The sequence below is a fragment of the Cheilinus undulatus genome, linkage group 9, assembly GCF_018320785.1.
Source record: "Cheilinus undulatus linkage group 9, ASM1832078v1, whole genome shotgun sequence".
In the NCBI taxonomy this organism is placed as follows: Eukaryota; Metazoa; Chordata; class Actinopteri; order Labriformes; family Labridae; genus Cheilinus; species Cheilinus undulatus.
In genome coordinates this window covers 44465664-44488264 of record NC_054873.1, presented here as the reverse complement: position 1 = coordinate 44488264, position 22601 = coordinate 44465664, and the positions used below count along the sequence as shown (strand labels likewise).

At 39.0% G+C, this 22601-nt stretch overlaps 1 protein-coding gene across 1 annotated transcript in view; it reads right to left on the bottom strand.

The window, feature by feature from the left end:
- The window catches only part of LOC121515101 (matrix metalloproteinase-15-like), a 36342-nt gene that overhangs the window by 5460 nt on the left and 8281 nt on the right, over positions 1–22601 (bottom strand). The window contains exons 5-9 of the mRNA XM_041795700.1: positions 22321–22482; positions 12908–13320; positions 9910–10048; positions 6346–6496; positions 3743–3858 (exon numbers count right to left, since the gene is read on the bottom strand). Of these exons, the coding sequence (XP_041651634.1) occupies positions 3743–3858; positions 6346–6496; positions 9910–10048; positions 12908–13320; positions 22321–22482 (981 nt within the window). The remainder of the gene's footprint in view (positions 1–3742; positions 3859–6345; positions 6497–9909; positions 10049–12907; positions 13321–22320; positions 22483–22601) is intronic.

Sequence of the window (22601 nt, the reverse complement as noted above, 5' to 3'; positions counted from 1 at the left end):
GGATCCTATGGACATGCACTAATGAAGAGATGTAAGAGTGTGTAATGTAAGAACTGACACCTTTCAGCCATCAGCACAGTTCCAGAAGTGATCTACAACTGGGCTTGAACTGACAACCCTCCATTTCCCCAACTCCCTACAGACTGAGCCGCTGCCAGCCCCAAGTCTCTATTACATTATGTTAAGGTGAAATAAAGTTCCTTCCTTTTGATCCAGGATTGGGTGTATTCAATTTTCAAAGAAGCCATTTGACATTTGAGTAATCCAGTTTTTTACTTTCCTGCTAAGAGCTGGATGAAAAATTGATACCAATCTCTGTATCGTAAATATGCTGCTACAGCCAGCAGCTGTCTGGAGACTGGAAACATGGAAGGCAGGTTGTCTGTCTAAACTTATCAACAAACTTAAATCTAGGGATGCTCAATATTGGATTTTTGCCTTTATCTGTTGTGCTGATATTTCCAAACTCATTTAAATTGATAATGACTCGGATTTGGGACTTCAACGTTTACACTTTTTGTAAAGAACACCTAGGCTCTCCTGCACTATTACTGACCTATAATTAAAAACATGAATCATCCTCATTAAACAGTGGGTTTGCAGTGCCGTTTCCCCAGACAATCCTGGCAAGGAGCTTTAAAGGAAATATGAACACATTTTTTCCTTGGAGTAAAAAAGTTGAAGCTCAGACCTAAAACTTGAGTTCTTAGAATGGATGTTTAAGGAATGAGTAAAGAAAAACTTCAGCTCAGGTAGGTCCACTGCACAAACGTTATCAGACATGCTGCTGGTACGTTTGGCCGATATATACTGCCTGTAAATATTGGCAGGAATGTTCTTATCTGCTACCGATAATCACTTTTTGAGCCAATAATTGCTGATATTGGTATCATCTGATCACTATGAGCATTCCTATTTAAATCACAAAAGCTATCGGCCTAAACAAACAAGCACTACATGATTATTCATGGAAAAACTGCAGTATGAATACTGTGTTATGCTAACAAAGACAGACCATTGAAAAAAGAACTGTTTTAACATATTACTGTCTGTGCCGACATTACTCTCTCTACAGATGAATACAGGGATACCATAAGTAGACAAACCACCAATACTGCAGGGGTGCCTCATTATAACACTAGTATGTTTGAATGAAATCGACAAGAGTGAACATTTTCTTCTTTTAACATTACTTTTAATTTAAATTTGCTGATCAGAGTGGCAAGACAAAATGAGGTAGTTGGACATTGTCCAGCTCTGGTGCTAATCTGAGATATACAATGCCAGTATTGCCTGAACGGCAAATCTTGTCGAGGGTTCAAACTCATGCCAAAGCCTATCAGGAGAAGTGCATTCGTTGTTAATCTTTGCTCTTGTTCTGTTAAAGAAGGCTACATTCAAGCTAATCACTCCTCCAGCAGCCATTGTATATATCAACTCAGACTACACCACCCCCACCCCATCCCTTAATAATCGCAAAGCCAGAGCAGACAGCAAAACGGCAAAAAACCTTTTCTGTTATGAAAAGCTTTCAGAGCAATTCTTTGCCCTTTATTTAATAAAGAAATGTAGTCCAACTTAACCCCACCTGTAGCTACTACCTTGCCTCCTCAAAAAATGCTGATTGGAACCATCTTCAGTCTTACATAAGTTGCAGACTGGTAACCTTGCAAAGCAGATGGATTTTGTTTCCGTGTTTCTCACTGGCAAATCCATCATGCAAAGCTCCAATCTAAACAGTTTGGGCCTGGTTAGGAAGTGGCAGGACCAATCAGTGTTGAGGGGCAGTGCTTTTGGGAGCGGCGGAGTCATGACATAAGCAAGCAGTGACAAGAGGCCGGTGCAATTATGGTGAAGACATTAATGTGGATGCTGCAATAGGACCAGTGTTATCAGAACTTTACAACATTTCTTCATTTAAAAAAGAACAAAGAACAGCAGTGAGTTTTTTTCTTTTCAAAAGCGACAAAAGGCGTGTACTGACATGTCTACCGGCATTATGGTTCCCATTATGCAGCTCTCTATGGAGTTTACACCTCGGTAGCAGCTACATCACGTGTTTTGTTGCTCTGATCGGCCCGTAAAGATGTGACAGAATGGTCATCCAATCACCCTCTGAGTTTTTTTTTCAATGGCTCTACCCTTTCCCAAACACTGTCTATAGGAGATTTACCAGATAGATGTGTTTCACACATCCATCTGGCGTGTCAGGTTAGCAGACTGGATATTTGCAAGATGAATCTGCTTGATGGCTGACAGAGTCAGGCAATTTCATCTGCTATATGCACATATTAGCAAAAACCTTATTTGACCAATCATCTTGTTGTGGTCATTTTTTAAATCTGTTCTCCTCCCTTTCACAGTCCATTCTACTCCAGTAACCCCCAATACATCTCACTGATATCAGGTCCAGCTCCTCACAAGTCTCCTCCTCATCTGACCTTATATCGTTTGTCTAGACTCCATCAGGGGGAATCCTATTCTCCATCCTATCCTGCTAACAGCCTCACTACCTCTTTTAGTTAATTTAGTCATCACAATGGAGTATCGTCACCAAAGACATTTGAAATTTTTTTGGTAAATAAATACTCTTAAGTCTCTCCTAAAAAAAAATGTTCTTAATCCAACTATCTCTGCTGCTGTCACAGTCAGCAGACAACAGTAGTCTCTGCAGTAATGGAAGCCATCACAAGAGAGTAGCACCCATAATCGAAGGATTTGTCTGTAAACAACACAAACACAGTGTAAAAGGAGCTGATTATGGCTGACTGGCTATCTGGGCATTAATGTAGAGAGTGGATAAAGCCAATACAGGGCGTTCAAGCCTTTTTGTTGAGTTTAATTGTATCTTGCTGCTTTGTGTTAACTGCACAGACATGACAGTCATGTTGACCTTTGCTGCTAACTCTCTAAGAGGAAAAAAAAATGCTTGTGATAAATACTATAAGGCTAAGAGCAAACAAAATCAAACAATATTTTTTGTGGAATGAAAAGATTAATGATATTAACAGAGATATAGTTAGAAAATAAAAGTCTGTATTTTTATTGAACAATTTGGTAAATCTCTGCACAATTTCTTTTTGTCAAAACAAAAGCAGACTAGTATGGAGCCTTGCAGTAAAAAGGACCTTTGCAGGCCTGGGTTGACACCCATACACATAAAATCAGACTAGACAGAAAATAAATTCTTACCAAACTATCAACAATCAATAAATTAAACAGCAGAGTTGCTTAAACTCTGCATTGTAAATTGGGAATGGATGCACAAACCACATACATTCTTCTTGGGGTTACTTTCTGGGTGTAAAAGCATCTCTATAGAACAGCAGACTCAGACATTAGAGCGGTTTGGGTGGAGATGAGATCAGAATGCTACAGAATACATTTAGAGCTGCTCTGCCACAAATCTAATTTCCAAAGGACGGTCGGGCCAACCCTCAAACCAAAGCTCTCATTCCTCCCCCCTTTCTTTCTCTCATCCCCTCACCCTTCTCTCTGCTCTGCTGGCTCCAGCCTAACCAGCCTCAAATGTCAGTGTTTTTTCCCTCCCTGTCTCCTACACACCCCATTTCACCCCTTTAACCTTTCATTCTTTCTGTGTCTCCACCTCTCTTCACTCACGCTGTTCTCCTGATTTAAACACAGCATGAGTGTTCAGCTTTGGTTGTTGTTGTGATGATTGTAAGCAGAGGCTGCTTTCAGGCTTCAAACAGAGAAGATTTGCTCTTTTTTAAGCACTTACCTCCATCTTCACTGAGAAACGCGCCTTTGGGTGAGTGAGGTATATTTCCCCATCTGGTGTTTGGCTTGGGATAGTCTCTGGCTGAAGTCCTGGTCTCTTCATTGAAGCGCCAGTATCTGCACACAGACAAGAAGACAAATATGAGTGTAAAAACAACAATGTGGGAATTTCCAGGATTGTGGATATAATCATGTCATCGTTACAATATGCTGATTATTTAAAAATTTTTTACATCACATGGAAAAAATCTCACCAAGTTTTAGATTAAAAAAATAAATAAATGAGAAGCACTGAGCACCATTACTTTTTGTTTTCACAAACATTAAAATATCAAAAATACTAAAGAGTAAACATATGAAAATATTATCAAATGTACAGCATAAAAAGATGCTTCATTCAAATGAATGTCAGAATTTTTGATATTTCAGTTCTTTTTTCCATATCACATGGATTACTCATACAGTCTCTGATATTTTAACATTCAATAGTACCAAAGTGTTAAGACATTATTGAAGATTTTAAAACAAAATTGAGAAAGAGAGAAAGACAGTGCAGAAATGAAGGATCAAGTAGAAGAGAATTAGTGCTGGTGGTGACAAACAAAGCAGTGATACAGAGATAAAAGATTGCTATTTCCTGATTGTTTACACTTAAAGATATGAATTTTCCACTATCTCAGAACTTGATTTTATTCCAACTCTTGGGGTCACGATTTAATTCAGATTTTATAATCAGTATAAAAATGATTTCAGATTCACAACACATTGCCTATTCTTTTATAAAGAGGTGATCATTTCAACATCTGCTCCGGTCTGCTGTATATTAAGGAGCAGCAAATTGTTGTTTTGCATTAAAATATCATGAAATGTGTTCAAGATGATGCATTTTAAAGCCTAAATGTGAAGTGTTTTCATCAGCTGATTATAATAATGTCAATACAGAAAAGAAAAAAACTAAAACAACAACAAAAAAAAAAAAAACAACAATTTGTGCTAAAATTGAAAAGATTGTTTAATATGAATAAACTGGGGGGCTTAAGCAAGAAAAGTATTTATCTGAAACGTGTCAGTGAAAAAAATGATATGCTCATAAATCTAAGCTTTCACTGTTAATGATTCTGTAGGAGAGCAGGTGTTATGGTTTGTTATCTTTATGAAAAAATAGATCATGAGGTGTTGGTCTTCAATCAGCATACCAAGGAGGCATGAGGCAGCAAACCTTTCCATCTGTTTGCTGCAGAGCCTTTATTAGACTCCAGCTGCAGTAGTTCAGCCATAATGAGGGGGGAGTGGTTTGTATCTGTAATATGACACTTGTATCTGAATAAAAAAATGCAGACTTACTCTGCACTGTTATTTACAGCTGGCTTGGTGAGGAGGACACACCTTTGGGTGGAAACTGTCAACAGGCGTGTGGGAGGAATTTCAAGTGTAGCTTACAGGTGACAGTGTAGATTGATGTTTCAACTTTCTATTGATCTGATTGGATACTTAAACAACCAATCAATATATCAATATACATCAGTGGATCTTTACACCACTAAGACACATTAGACATAAATGCATCTTTGACATGAAACAAATGATATATCCTGTTTTTCATATTATTCATGCTGGTTAGCAGTTGTTGGCCGTTGTTCTACTTCTTTTGTCTCACGGTGATGGCATACAATGTGAGCTTGGGCCTACAACTCATTCCTAAAGTAGGATACACTACTTTAGTTTACCAAACTTAGCATACAAGTCAGGTCAGACTTTCTCTTACCTAGGGATTGTAGAATCCACAGTGAGTCTCAACATTTTCTTTAGGGAAATCAAGACAGGCTGAGAAACTCTCAGCTCCATAAATAGTGCAGGCAGTGTGTCAGTATACCAGACACCGCCATATTAACATTACCAAGAGTGTGAGCTTGCACTGCCAATGCTAACAGCGCAGCTAACAGGTCTGCTGCTGTGTTGTGTTTACTACAGAAGTTGGAGACAACGCATTGGGTAAAATCCAGCAGTTAAAAAAGTTTGCTTAGGATGAAGGACAATAAACTTAAAAACATTGATTTTTGGATTTTTTTCAGAATTGTACAAGTTAATACATGCAGTTCTGAATCATGTTTTTCAGCACCTCTCAGTACATCCCAAAGAATTTAGAAGAAAATCCACAAATATGTGCAGGAAGGAGATCGTGCATGTTAGATTGCTGCTAAAAACATGCTCCTTTTCAAGTCTCTGCCACAACCTCTACGCATGCAGCTGTTTTATTCACTGGTTGCAAAAAGTATTTTTAGCATTTCTTTAAAATACACATGCTAACGTTAATGTCTGTAGATAGACAGATATCAGAGGAGTGACAGTAACATCTTCTTGTCCCTAGAATTTTTTTCTTAAAGTCTCGACCTGTGGACTTATTTTCAATTCACTCAAGTAAACAAACCTGCATTGCATGCTGGGCCTGCAAATCTGGGGGACTGTTTTTCATGTTGGATGTCTGGACAGTGTTTACCCTGATATTTTCAGAGCAGAGTAATTATAGTTTTAATAGTAATTAAAATTGGAACAGCATAACTAACCATGGGGAAATTTATCATGACTATCTAGGATATACTGTACCTGTCTCCAGAGAAAAAGTACGTGTATCCGCTTGGCTCCCACCAAATCGCTGTGTCAATTTTGTGACTAGGAACTCCCCGTCCATACTCGTGTAAGGGCTGTGGGTATCCTGGCAGCACATCAGCCTCTCTGAAGACCCAGTATCTATCATCTGCAGGGACAAACAGACATATTTTAGTATTAAACTTTAACCAGATGTAATTTTGTTTTTGTCCTCACTGAGAAAATATGCTGAAGGGTCAATAAGGTAAAGAAATGAAAGTACCACATGAGGTAAAGGCCACGGCCAGAACATATGGCTCACATCTCACTCCAGAGGAAAACTAGAACGGACAAGGTAGAAGTGGCTGGCATTACGCTTACTTTCCAAGATTTTCCTATGTGGGAGCCATTTTTTTCTGTAACCCTAACCTTTGGGCACACTTTTTAAACACTTTCCACCTCCTCTGCCAGAGCCCTGCTGCAAGCAGAAATGCAAAAACTATAAAAGCTGAGCTTTTGCTCCAGCAGTGACTAACTGGTGCATTTTTTTTCTGAAATTCAACACCTGATCAAATGTTTAATGCTTAGTAGTTTGGATTAATGTGACAAACATGTCTACAAGTTTAGATGAATGTATACTCCACTGTCAAAGTGCTTTAAAACACAGGAGAAAAGGCTTGTGCAGTTCTTCTAATAGGGCTGTCAATATAAGTTCTAGGTACCCAATACTAGGTCATTTGTGGTTCTTAATTACTAAAAATTGCAAGCATACACCTGTACTGTTTAAACTCACAGCGAGGTTTTGCCCATGTACAAACCTTAATTCCCAAAAAGTTGAGACATGGTATAAAATGTAAACAGAAACAGAAAACAGTGATTTTCACATCCTTGTCAACCTTTACTCATTTCAAAACAGGATAAAGACAAATATTTCATGTTAAGAATGACAAAATACAAACGCTGAATATGATTATTGCAACATGTTCAAAAAAGTTGGGACAGGAAGAAGAAAAAACTAAGAACAGTCGCAGAATGCTCATAAAGCACCTGGAACAAAGGTGAGAAGGCTGCATGGTAACAGTTGAAAAAAAAACATGACTTGATATAATCAAACACTTCCGAAAGGCTTAGTTTTTCATAATGACCGATGGTGCAAGATTCACCACTTAATGAAAGACTGCAATTAGGCCAAAAGCAGGGATGCATGATACTGGATTATTTCAGATATCTGGTATGCTGATATCTATAGATATATTTAAGCCAATACTGATAATTAAACGTAGTTTAGACCAAAAACTTCAGTCCTTAAACACATAATTTAAAGGTTAAGGATGGGCAAATTGGCAAGTTTCGATCCTTATAACACATTTAAAGCGTGAGAAATGATCCTGAGTAAAGAAAAACTCCAGCTGATGTAGGTTGGTTGGTCCAGCCTAAAACTCCGCTAGTTTATTTGTTACAATGGCCGGTATTTACAGCTGATATAGGCAGAATTTTACAGACAAAATACTGATTGCAGATATTATCAGAAATCTTCATGTTTGTGTAGTCCCTTCATTGCAAGAATTAATAGATTTAATTTTCTACAGTCCATAATATCATTAAAAAATCCAAAGAATCTGAAGAAATCTCAGCATTAAAAGGGCAAGGCCAAAAACGATACTGAATGTCAGTGACCTTTGACCCTTTAGGTGGCACTGTATTAAAGGTACAGTGTGTAAAAATGGGACTATCAACATCTAACAGTCAATTCTGGAGTGTGATGCTCATTTCTCTGGTGATAACTGTGGAAACCAGTGAAGTTTAAAAATCAATACATGCTTAACTGTTATTTGGTTCCTTCTATGGTGCCATAGAAACAGGCAAAATGCAAAAATCCATGATGGCAGCTTCCTTGGAGGGGACCCTCCCTATGTATGAATAAAAGGCTTATTCTGAGTTAATTTTAAACATAAATTTAAAAAATGTGTCATCAGATGTCAACACTAATTTAGATCAGTCTACTTATAAATGTTATGTTTCATTTTAACCAAGCTTGTTTTGCTAAATGCTAATAGGCTAAATATTACACACTGCACCTTTAAAAACTTGCATCATTCTGTGATGGATATTACAACACGGGCTCAGGAACACTGACAATATTGTCAGTAAACATAGTAAGTCACCACATTACAAATATAAATGAAGATTCTAATATGCATAATAAATGCCATTTTACAAAACAAACATGCAGAAAAGCTTCTAACTTCTCTGGACCCAAGCTCATCTAAGAAGGACTAAACTAAAGTGGACAGATATAATGTAGACTTATGAGTCCTCATCTTAAATTGTTTTTTGAAATAATCACTATTGAGTCCTCCAGACCAAAGTGGAAAATGACCATCCAGATTGTTAATCACAAAAAGTTTACAAGCCAGCGTCTGTGATGGTGTAGAATGTTTTAGTACCCATGGCATGGGTAACTTGCAAATTTGTGAAGATGGAGTAAGAGATTCAAACATACACTTCCATCCAGGTGATGTCTTTTAGGAAATATGGGGAGAGAGAGTGGGGGGAAACCATGCACCAAACAGAGTCGAGACCAGGAAGCAATTTCATGACCAGCAAGTCTAGGACTATAGCCTCTGTACTGGCACCTGCATTGGTACTTTTTGATTCTACTGATGATTAAAATAAGGGAAACTATCAATTTAAAGCAGCTGGCATAGAAAAGTAAAGAAGGATTAGAGGCAATCCTGGTTCTAACAACCACCACGCTCAGCGATTGCTTGAAAAGCAAGCGCTTTGGCAGTAACTGAATTCAACTGGAATTATCTGTGGAATTTTAATGAGATTAAATCCACATCACAGGCTCTAACTGTCCAGAAAATGCAGGACTAATCACCACAGAGGCTGACTGTCAAAGCGAAAGCTCCTGCACTGTTAACATCTGGAGTCATGCACTGCAGAGCCGGCTGATGCAATCCTCCATTTCTCTCATGAGGCCTTTTGGAGCTCAGCTGGAATGGAGTCATACTGGGCAGGCAGCAGCTGCCACGCTGCACAGGCTGCGTTCAATACACCCGCTGCACTCAGTAACACTCACTCTCACACAAGGTCTGTGATGCAGATATAAACACATGCAGAGACACAGAAACCCAACACTCTCAATAGTCTCAATCTGCAGCCACATCGCTTTAAGAGTTTAAATATTTGTGTGTGTGCCTGGCTGTTCCTGAGAGTTATAGCTGTGTTGAATTATTACCATATCCTCGTAAATCCTGTCGTGTGGGGAAAAAAAAACATGCTGAGTTTGCAGTGTTTCCTTTCAGTCTGACCAGTTCAAATCAAGTAAAGATCAGATTTTTGTTTCACTCCCAATGTTTCTGTTTATTGAGCAACTCTTTTAATGAGCTCCACACTGGCTGCTGCTAAGAAGCTGCAGAAACTAACCAGGCTTTGGTTCTGTCCTCAGGCGAGGAACTTAAAAATTATAACTCCAGTGAAGGCCACCAGAAGTCTTTGACATAACACATCAGTGAGCTCTCAGCATCTGGCAGCTGTTGTAACACAGTGCAAAGTTAAAAAACATCCTTGGACTACCTTTGAAGAAGACAAATTTGCCATCGTGGCGTTCATAGGCTGCGTCGATGTCACTGGGCAGGCCAACCCAGAATACAGATATCGGCATGGGGTAGTTATCCAGGACCCGGTTCCTCCGCACACGCCAGAACCAGCGACCCTGCAGAGGGAAAATACTTAATGTAATAAATCCCTCATGTTGTCTTTCATTAAAGTTTTAAAGCCAACTTCCCCTTGCATGACAAAAATAAGAGTTCACAGCTGTCCAGCAGAGACAATTCTTGAATCAAACACTGTTTCTGTCCTCACTGGCAGCAAGAGTATACATATTTTTAAATCAAATACCAGTACAGATAATCCAGCTTACACTGATTTTGTTTTGATTGATTACAATAAACTGTAGTGATTTTAACCTTATTGTTTTAGTTTATTTTATTCAAGTAACTACAAGTATTTACTCATCTTACAGTAATTGTGTAGCTTTTTTTGTGTAACGGTACTTTTTTAAAACTTGTAATTTTACTTTGAATATAGCAATTTCTGGGGGACTGTTGACTTCACTACGTTTTGAATAGTATCAGTTTCTTTAGTGAAAACACTAACACTGACAAAAAGAGGAGGTCCAAGTTTACCATTAAATATGTGAAAGTGCCTAGTTGTTTTAAATTGGTGGTGAATCACTGGCAAGATTCAAAAATTACAACAGTCTAATATCATAACTTATTGTTGTTTTAATGCTTTATGGGCCTTTTGATTTCAAATTAACCTTGCAAAGCAAATGCTTTGGCCAGATTCCACAGATTCCATGTCTGTCATCATGCAGATTCATCTTGCAAAGCTCCAATTGTTCCAGGGCTGAAAACAGATCTGACCTATGAGATTCTCCTCATCTGAGGAGAATGAGGAAGTAGCTACACGTAGGGTTTAGTTAGCCTCGCAAAGCAGATGGATACACTCGTTTCCTTGTTTTTCACTGGCGAATCCATCTTGCAAAGCTCCCATCTGAACCATTTGGGCCCAGTTAGAAAGTGACAGGACCAATCACGAGGGGCAGTGCTTTCAGGTGCAGCAGAGTTGTGACGTAAACAAGCAGCAGCAAGAGCTGGTGCAGTTATGGAGGAAGAGATTAGCGTGGATGCTGCTAAAGTGCCAGTTTTATCAGAGCTTGACAACATTTCTTCGTTAAAAGAAGGACAAAGAACAGCAGTGAGTTGTTTTCTTTTCAAAAACGACAAAAGTCGAGTACTTACATGTCTATAGTCGCCATGTTTCACGTTATTCCTCACTAGCTGCGCATGCACAGCTCGATAGCGGCTACGTGTTTTGTCACGTGTTTTGTTGCTCTGATTGGCCCGCAGAGATTTGACAGACAGAAAGTTCACCCAATCACACTCTGAGTTTTTTTCAAAGCCTCTGCCTTTTCTCAAACATTTCCTATTGAAGCTTTCCCAGATGGATGTGAGAAACAAATCCATCCGGTCGGTCAGGTTAGGGTTTAGTTGTAATGGAAGCTGTTAAGTGTTTTATTTGTTTGTTGTCTCATTAATTGTTATTTTACTTATTGAGGTGTTTGGCAAACAATGGAATTAAGTTACTACTTCTTTTTCTTCCTAAGCCTTTCAGGTTGGGGTAATTATTGTATGTAATAGATTTTGTGATGGCTGGATCATATTTGTAATGCCTTACCTTGTCCAATAAACATAAAGTTGCAAAAAATAAATAAAGAGCAACTAACAGCACTGAAAGCTTTTCATAATGGAAAAGATGTTTTCCCTCTTCTCCTGACCTGCTTCAGGATGAGTTTCAGATAAATACGGGTGGGGTTTAGTAAGCCTGTAGATACAATGGCTGCCACCTGTGTAGTGGTTAGCTTGGTTGTAGCTATAGCATAGCAGCAGTTTCATTATCAAAACAAGAGAAAAGAGCAACACTTTCAGTTGCTCCTGACAGGAAAGATGTTTTCGCACTTCTCTTGACAAACTCCTCAGATCATGTACTACGACAGTGACAGAAGATTGGTCCAATAGCCTTCTGAGATCTTTTTTTAATGTCCTGCCCTTCCCAAGTGCTTTGTATGGGAGGTTTCCCAGATGAATATAACATATATCCAATGTAATGGATAAATGAAACTGTCTGTCTGGAGCAGTAGAACTATGCTGTATTGTTGTTGCATGTTGTTGAAGATTACAGATAACTTATCAGGAATTTGAAGGGTTGTCCCATCAAGTAAAAGAAGATTTCAACGCCTTGAAACGCCTCAAAATATGTGCCTTTAACACAATAGATGGTTTTTCACAAAAAGAAAATCATGTTCTACTTTTCAACCCTCTCAGATATAAAAACAACTACTTAGTACTCTGTACTTTAAGTAAACATTAAATACATTACTTGTGTATGGTTTACTTCATAGTACAGAGCAGTAATTTCACTTCTATTTAAGTAAATTTAAATCTAAAGTAACTGTACTTTCCTTGAGTGCAATATTTTTGTACTTTTTTCCCCCTGATAATAACTAGGGCATTTCATTGTTGATTTCTACAGATAAATATCTATAACAGTAATAAAGGTGAGTTTTTACAAAGGCTTTGAATCACCACTGAGAGTGGTGTCTCTAATTCAAAATCCCTGCCTCCAAAGCAAGAAACAAACTAAACTTAATACATGTGCATTTTTAGAGTAGAAAAGAAGTTGATTTTTTTAGCTTATTGTATTGAAATAAAATGCTGATACAAATAATACCAACAAATATAGACCCTGATCATGGCCAGGCTAAAAATCAGCACCTCCTCTGCAATGCTATGAATAAAGAAACGACAGTGTTGATATTGCAAACATAAATGTCACACAGGAATTTGTTCAACACTAAGCACTGACTTCACTGGAAGTACAGAGAAATTCATGCTGTTCTCAAAGGCATATACCATCTATCAGACAATGATGGACAATGACTGCCGATGGTTTCTGAGATTGCAAGCACGGTTAAAGTGTCTGCTGCATGCATTCTCTGTCTGCTTCTCACCTTGAAAACAAACATCTCCCCCCTCAGCAGGGTCACCGTGTCAAAGTTCCCATCACAGATATCGGGGGCCTGGTTGTCAGGCACTTTGGGAGGTCTTGGTGGAGCAGGAGGTCGAGGTGGAGGCTGTGGAGGGGGGACATCCTTTCTAACATACGGGGTGACCGGCTCTGGGTCAGGCAGGGAGGTGGTAGGTTTGACGGTGGGAAGTACAGGAGGTGAGGTAGGGCTGGGAGTCGTCCCGGGCCAGGCTGGAGGATGTGGGATGCTGTTGGTTGTGGAGGGTGGAGCATCAGTGGGAAAAAGGGAGGTGGGTTCAACCTCAGGAGGAGACGAGGAGGTGGGGGAGTCTTCACTAGGTTCATCGTCAGGGATGGGGGGTGAAGTGGGGGGAGCATCAGTGAGAAGAGGAGGACCTAGTGACAGAAAGATTGAAAGAGAGCAAAGTCAGGATGTTTTCTTCTTATATTTCATTTAAAAGGCTAAATCTTACTCTGGAATAGAAATAAATTCCTCCAGCTGCACATCTGACAACTAAAACGTCTTTTATTCTCTCCTCCAGTCCCCTCACAATATCCCCTCTATCTCTCCCACACACAAAGCAAATCTAATTTCCATTCCTGCAGCAGCTAAAAGCTCGGCTGATGAACTGCGACTGTGCTGCTGCTCTTTGGAAAATCTGCCCTGCTGGTTGCTAAGAGGACAAAACACACAGATACAGCCTGTTATGTAACAAGTTTAGGACAGCTGATGGGCTCACAGATGGATTGAATTACCTTCATCCAAAAATAATGCATGATATATAAAAACAATGATGTCATTCTGTGACTCGGGCATCAATATGAGGAGAAATTCAATCTGCAGTTTAAACCACAATAGACGTAGACGAGTCTTTGCTTCAAAGATTCTGCCAATGTTTGAAACAAAGACAGCATATAAACATGAACAAAGTCATAATGACATCACTCTTTGATTACTGAAGGGGACTTTGGATGGCGATCCCCATACTGGAAATGATGCCTCAAGCTAACTTCATCCTAAAGAAGAGCTGGAACTGTGCTGAGTCTTATGCAGTCATCAGACTACACGTTGTAAGTAGGATTATAGTCCACTCCAGCTGCATTAATTCAGTTGACGAAAACTATGGCTAAACATTTTCTTTGGCTACCTTTTTCCATGAGGAAGATGAGACAAGACTGACTAAAAATAGATCTTTGGCAAAAAAACAACCTCCAACTGGACTGTTGGACATTCAAAATCTATAATATTTCTCCACTGTGCATAAAAGGTACAACAAAAGTATTCAATCAGACCTGTTGTCACAGGTGTATGAAATCATGCAACTAGCAATGCAGTCTCCATTTGCAAACATTTGTGATACAAAATGGTATGTTCGGAAGAGCTCAGTGACTTTAAGTGGAAGCATTCAGGAACAACAGCAACTCAGCCATGAAGAGAAAGACCACATAAAATCAACAGGGTCAACAATCGCTATGGTGTGTAAAAGTCACTAATACTGCTGATTCCATAGCTAAAGAGTTCTGAACTTCCACTGGCATTAATGCAAGCACAAAAACTGTACAGCGGGAGCTTCATGGAAGTTTCCATGGCTGAGCAGCTGCATGCAAGCCTCACATCACCAAGTCTAATGTTAAGTGTCAGATGGAGTGGTGTAAGGCACACTGACACTGGACTGTGGAACATTGGAAACATGCTCTGTGGAGTGACCAATCACACCTCTGTTTGGCAGTCAGGTGGGTGAGTCTGGCTTTGGCGGATGCCGGGAGAATGTTACCTGCCTGACTGCACAGTGCCAAATGTGAAGCTTGGTGGAGGAGGGATAATGGTATGGGGCTGTTTTCAGGGTTTGGTCGAGGCCTCTTATCTCCAGTGAGCGCCAAACGTAATGCTTCAGCATACCAAGATATTTTGGACAATGCTATGCTTCCAAGTTTGTGGCAGGGAAGGCCCTTTCTATTCTAACATGTCCATAAAGACTTGGTTTGATGAGTTCAGTGTGAAAGAACTTGACTGGCCTGCACAGAGCACTGACCTCAACCCCATCAAGCATCTTTGGGATGAACTGGAACGGAGACTGCGAGCCATTCCTTCTTGTCAAACATCAGTGCCTGACCTTATAAATGCTCTGTAAAATGGGCACAAATTCCAACAGAAAAAACTCCCAATCTTGTTGAAAGCATTCCAAGAACACTGATAGCTGTTATAGCTGCAAAAGAGGGGAAACCCTATATAAAAGTACAAGTATTTAAATCTACTTTCATTACAGTCCCTGTTGGTGTAATAGTAAGGCACCTGAAAACTTTTGTCCATATGGTGTAAGTTAGTATTTCTAGTGCAGTGCAATTTAAACCAATTCAAGTAGTAGACGTATTGCTATAATTATTTTAGAGTTTTCATTGACTAAAACTAGACTAAAATTCTCAAGGTTGGAAATGACTTAAGCCTTTACCTAGGAGCCAGCGCCGGTGATGTGGTTTATATGTCCGGATTATTATTGCCATAACTCTGTCAAAGTTTGTCTGATTTGAAAAATTCCAACAATGTTGGAAAGCTGAGAATTGTAGGCATACGCACATATGGTTCATTACGGTACTCACAACCATATAACGTGGGCATTCATAACAATACACCAGAAGTTTGGAGAGACAGCTACACAGATTCTCAACACCGTAACTCCTCGAAAGTTGGCTCAATTTAAAAAATTCCAGTGCTGACAGAGAGCTGAGAATCTGTGCTTTCCAGCAATATATGATGTGTGGTATATATATTATGGAAACGTCAAACAGCACCGTGAAAACGGCAGCTTTGGCAAAAGACAAGTGAGAAAGGAGAGCGAAGAAAGAGTAAAAGGAGAGCAAGCGAGAGTGGTGTTTTGTTTTCAAAAAATAGCGGTAAATAGTGACATTAAGTGTCTGTGTTTTATTACACACATTTATAATGTCGGGAAGACCATCAAGAACGGTAAAACAGCCGCTACGGTTCATAGAGGAGGACAGGGATTTGGAGGATGCATCTTCTGAACTGAGGTATGTGAAGAGCATATATAGTTCTCTTTTGCACACCCAGAGTCCTAGACTCAAAAAATGACTGGTGATTGTTCCAAACATGTATAGGTTCACATTTCAAATGTCCGATCAAAACTTCCTGAGCAATAACAACATTTCTTCTCATAAAAGCCATGAAAAACAAATCTGTTATTCTTTTTCTTTTAAACTGCTGACAATTCCATATAATGTGCAATAATCATTAACCAGATGTTGAAAAGTCAAGGTCAAGTACTCCTGGGAAAAGGGACCAAAGCTCTCAGACTTAGGGCATTTCCTGACTATTTTACAGCCGTAATAACAAAATATGTCCAAATCACCATTTTAAGCCTCAGTAGGTAAAGGGTTAAATTATTAAAACTAAATGGCATTTTAATCGAAAGATTAAGGTTAGATTAAATGTAGCTTCCAAAAATAACAGTTCAACCCAGTAGGTATAGAGTATTTGGACCTGTCAGCTCTGAAAACTAACTGTTCATCCTGTTAAGTGGCATAGCGAATGAGAATCAAGGCTTTTCCAAAATTACAAAATAAGAAGGTTTTTTCTAGTTGTATGTAGGTTTTTTTTTTCCTTTTGGGTTGGCAAAACAAGCTGTTATCTAACACTGACTTATTATCACCTTATAAATACTTCAGTCCAATACTCACTTTGTTTACAGCCTTGTTTTTGAGTCCACTGACTCCTAAGGCAAATATTTGGATCTTTAGGTTCCCCACTAGTTTTTACTTGGGTCTTAAAAGCTTGTTTACAGGTATCTGCTACCTGTTGCTCCTTGAAAATGAAAGCCAGCGCCAGGGGAACAAAGTTTTGGTTTATGAAAATCAACCAGAAAAAAGTGTTCGTAAGACACCTTTCATATTTCCAATAGCTATTTGACACAGTGACAATGTTAGGATCAACCTCGGTCAAAGCCTCAGCTTGTCATAGTCACACACATAATTCCATAATTTAATGAGCATGCCGCAGAAATTAACAGGCAAAATACAACATCAAGCCTACCAGGGTTTCCTCAATACCAGAATGTCAAAGTTCAGTTCTATACCAGTTAAAATAGCACAGTATTGATACCTAGGGCAACATAAATGGAAGTACCAAAACCTAAAAGCAAACTCTTGCACATTTAGGACAATTAAAGACTATTCACAATAGTACATTTAAGAGGGCCAGAGAAGAGCTGCTAACCAAGCCTCCCATAAAATGTTGGCAGTGCTCTGTGAATGTGGAAAGCTTGTTCTACCTTCAGATTAGTGCAGCACGATTTGGTAATAATGTGCAATTATACTGGACATTACTGCCATTTGCAACTTTGATTACCATATAATACATTAATGGTATCATGAGTCTACTTGCTAGGTTATGAAGGAAAATGCAGAAAATAATGTTAGTTCATAAGAATATATTTTTCTAACCTAAACATACAAATATTTAGTGGCACAAAAATGATAAAACCTGAGGTTTTTCAGAACTGCTTTCAAAATATAAAAAAAAAAACATTTTTTTGAACTAGAAAAGCTCCAGAGAGTGCAGACCTCCACCATCAGCCCTATCTCCCAATTGTGAATAATCCTTTAAAAACATTCTGGATTAAGACGGTGATCTGGATCACTCCCAAAATCTAATTCGCCGATTAGCTGGAGACACGGTGAGGCAAAGCATTGGCTATGCTACATGTGTACTGTCATGGCAGTAGCACCCATGGTCTCACCAGACAACTGAAAGTCATGGCAAATGGTGAATATTCCTCTATTCCTCCCAGCATTGTGAGTATTCTCGCTACAATTTGCTGTCTTTCTCTCTGTTATGCTCCAACTTGTCTCCTCGACCGGGCGTGTCTTTCAAACTCGATAAAATCCAAAACTTTGAAGAAGTTACTCATGTCCACCATCTCCTGGTGTTAAGTGGTAACAGCACAGACCTCTGCCATTAGCCCTACCTCCTAATAATACAGAATCCTTGAAAAAATTCCTGGATCCAGACAGTGATCCGGATCAGTCCCAAAATCTAATCAGTTCTTCCTTATGCCATTTCTGACATTTCCTGAAAATTTCATGAAAATCTGTCTATAACTTTTTGAGTTATGTTGCTAACAAACAAACAAACAAACAAACAAACAAACAAACCCACTCGATCATATAACCTCATTGGCGGAGGTAATAATACAAAGTGCAATTGTGGAAACTTGAAGACCTTTCAGCTGACATTTTTGTAAACCTTTTCAGCACTACTTCATGCGATATACGATTATGTAACTGCACAGCCTTACATTTCAACAACACTTGAAATTCAGGCCAGGGTCCTCCCATTTCTCTTGATTTTTACTGAAATGTGTTTATACCTTGAATGGGGTTCAACTGTGAAAAACTAAATTGATCGGATATGATTTGGAAATGTATAAACCCCTCTTCAGAACTTCTGCTGCACTGAAGGTTCTCAAGAGCAGTGGCCTCCATAATTCTCAAATGGAAGATGTTTGGCACAACCAGGACTCTTTAAAGAGCTGGTCACCCAGCCAAACTAAGCAATCAGGGGAGAAGGGCCTCAGTAAGTGATGTGACCAAGAACTTGATGGTCACCCTGACTGAGCTCCAGAGGTCCTGTGTAGGGTTAGGACAAAGTTCTAGAAGGACAACCACCACTGCAGCCCTCCACTGATCTGGGCGTATGGAGAAGCCTCTCCAAGGTGCAAGACACATGAAAGCTGCTTTGGTGTTTGCAAAAAAAAGTGCCTGAAGGACTTTCAGACTTCTGAAAAACAAGATTCTCTGGTCTGATGAAACCAAGATTGAACTGTTTGGCCTCAATCCTGAATGTCCTGCCCGGAGGACACCAGAAACCACTCATCACCTGCCCAACAGTAAAGCATGGTGGTGGCAGCATCATGCTGTGGAGGTGTTTTTCAGCAATGGAGCAAATTACAGAGATATCCTCAATAAAAACCTGTTCTGCAGCGCTCAGGACCTCAGACTGGGTCAAAGATTCACCTTCTGACCCTACGACAGCCAAGACAACACAGGAGTGGCTTGGGGACATCTATGTGAATGATCAAGAGTGACCCTTCCAGAGTCCTGACTTGACGCCTATCCAGCATCTCTGGAGAGACCTGAAAACGGCTGTCTACTAAGGTCCCCATCCAACCTAACAGAGCTTGAGAGGATTTGCAAAGAAAAATGGGAGGAAATCCCTCAATCCAGGTAAGCAAAACTTGTGTCAAATTCAAAAAGACTCAAGGCTTTAAGTGTGTTCTGTGTGTTAAGTGTTCTGAATGCACAGTAGTCTTTTATCTTAATGCTTTCCAGCCCAGGCCTTCTTTAACAGCCTTCTTTCATACCAACTTCATTACATCAGTCATGACCTTAAGCTGGTGCTATGATTTGATTCAAACAATAGACTGAAGGCCTTTCAGGACTTTCTGTTATTTCAAACAGAATCTGTTGCCTTGATTAATTTGACAGAACAAACTCTTGCCTTGGACCTTCAAAAGTCTGTCATTTGGTTTGCTGGTTCTACAGTATGTCTGAAGTTTAAGAGAAACATATATTTTCTGGCTTGTAAAATCAGCTTTTACAGTAGGCCCAAAGCAGAACAACATAACTATCTACATCACACAAGCCTTTTCCCCAACCTTTATACAAAGATGCCATCTGTCAGTGAACAATGCTGTCCATTCATGCAGGGAAAACATGAGAACATCATAACGGTATGCATCTGTTATTTTGAGCGAGATCTCACTGATGTTGTGTACGCGGTTTAATGTGCATGTTAGCACACATACTCTGTCTACAAAGATTCTGTAGTCATGCTTTTCAAAAATCCAGATGTGATAAGAATGTGACACAACCTCCAATCACAGCGGACATGCTACACTAAAAAAGCATGGTCGAGTTGTCAGACTAAACATAAAAAGGAGGGCTTATTGTTTAGTTTGGATCTGTATGAGCATCATACACATGATGGAAGATGGTGAAAAGTGTGTACTATGGAAGAAAGGAAAGGTGTCAGTAATTATATCAGCACAATATCATTGAAAACAAGAAATAAGAGAATGCTCATTCAAAACTAAACATTAGCTTCCTACTGTCTATCTGTGTTTGCTTGAATATTTTACCAACATTTTTGTCAATATCGTGGACTAATACTTTTATTTTTTTTAGTTTAGTTTATTTTGGTCAGTTTTTACATACAAAATTCAATTACATTGGTTTGAATGACTACAAATACACATTAAGTTAATGCTATTTCAGCATTAAAACCAAAGATAACAAGATAAAATAGGACCAAAAAGTTTTGGTCTGAAGCCTTAGCTTATTGCACCTACTCTTATTGCACTTCTTTTTTTTTACTCAGCTCCCTTTTAATTTATATAAAGCAGTAAAAAAGAAAGAACTAAAGATACAGTGCATTCAGAAAGTATTCAGAGCCCCTTCAGTTTTGTTATGCTGCAGCCTGATGAGATAGTCATTTACATTAAATTTACTCTCATTAATCTAAACTCGGTACCCCATAATGACAAAGTGAAGACAAAACTTCAGGAATTGGTTATTAATTGGTTATTTTAGGCACTGAAATAGTCTCTTAAGTTTTATAAGCTCCCTATAAAGTGAAATCACAGCAGGATGGAGCTCTGCATTGTTGCACTATGCAGAAATAATATTCAAGACCACCTTTATTGTGTTTAAAATCACACTGAACATTACTCAGAACTTAGAATCCCCAGATCCTCTGTGATAATAGTTGGTTTTGACATCTAATTTTAACTTGGGGAGGAGGGGAAGGAAGAGAGAGGAAAAAAGCACACATCTGTGAGGAGAGGAAAAAGAGAGAAACACCATGCTCATCTGTTACTCCCAGCGCTCCTGTAAACGTCTCCCTACAAAGGTAGGGCTTTTTTGGCTGAAGCGCTGTAATAAAGGATTAAATGAAGCACTGTAGAGGCTCGCACTCTGCTCGTGCATGCACTCCAACAAGTGCACGTATCATTTTTTTTGGGACACCTGGCAATAATACCATATACACCGGTTAAATTTGGGAAGGGTATGACAGTATTAAAAAATGGATACCACCTGATCCTACATATTAGCCATAATGTCAGAACCATCCAAAGGCAGACTCACTGTGACCTACCTGAGTGTGAAATGATGGGCTTTACATGTGAAAAAAAACATCATTTTGCATGATATCAACCTCATTTAAAAAAAAAAAAAAAAATCAGTACCCACATTCCCAGATTGTCATAATGACATCTTGTATTGATGAAGCCAGCTGCTGCTGATTATATATAATACGCTGCAGTTGGAGCATGATTGGACCAAAACACCTGATATAAAAAAGAAAAGGTACAAAACTGACAATTTTATACCTTCTTTCCCTATCATTATGTGTCAATTTTTGCCAATTTTCTAGAGAACTTGTGAAATTACTTTATCATGGGAAAAGAAGCTATTTATTGCAAAAAGAAGAGATAAATTTGTTGAAATATTTAGCAAACATTTAAATTTAACCCATTTCCAAAGTAAAACGGGGTAAAATAAAAGATACTGATGCATGTCCAATAAGAACTTCAGGACTATGCCACCATTTTTAGTCGCGATCCACTGAAAACTTCTCCGTGACCCACTTTTGGGTCCCGACCCACCAGTTAAGAACCACTGGTCGACAGTATACTTAAATATTAATATCAAAAATGTAAACACAGAAATAAAGATCAGTTTACAGTTCAAATGTTTGAAAAGCTATTATTAGGAATAACTTTAGGAAATTGCAAAGGACTGTGGGATAGGTAGTACCTTAACCCCTCAGAGAAAATAAGTACACAGCCTTGTACCTTTGACTTTCTAACTGGAGGGCTGTTTTTTGAAGAATTAAAAATGCTTTACTGTCACAAGTAATCAAGTTGCTATTTGGCTTGGTTCTTAGATTAAAAACATCAATATAAAGATTGTGTGAAGTGTAAATCTAGGATTTGAATGGGGAAATTTACTTCTGTAACCTGGACCCCTGAAAAAGTGGCAGGTCACTGTTGAGCTCTCTTTCGGCTTTAGTCCTATACAGTGGAAGATGGAGTTATGTTGTTCATGTTAACATATATTTAATGAGCTGCATAGAAACAAAAGGCATGGCTGTTTATCTGCTTATATTAAATCTGTCTACACTAAACCAGTGCAGTTGTACTGCACAGCATCATCAAAGCAATGTCAAACAGATTCTTTTAGCAGCAGCTGCTTATAATACTAGCATTAAAGAGCTTACAGGACCTAGGTTCTGCTGGTAGTGTCTAAATATAAGCACGTTGCTGAACATATATCTAAAGAGGGTGATATAAATAGTGTATCAAAGCAGCCTGTGCCTCTCACCGTATATGTGCTGAATTCCTCTGATGTCGTCCTCGTGTAGCGAGAAGTTGTGCGTGTGAGTCCACTCATAAAAAGGAGCCATTATAGCACTGGGATTATCAGAGTGCTCCAAACCCAAAGCATGGCCGAGCTCATGGACCGCCACCAGGAAGAGGTCCACACCTGCAAGACACATAGTCACACTCATATAACACATGGAATGCAGGTCTACTGTATAACACTTGCAAAGCCTGTGGCTGCATACAGGGAAATTAAGAATAATCTTTATCACCACCTGCAGC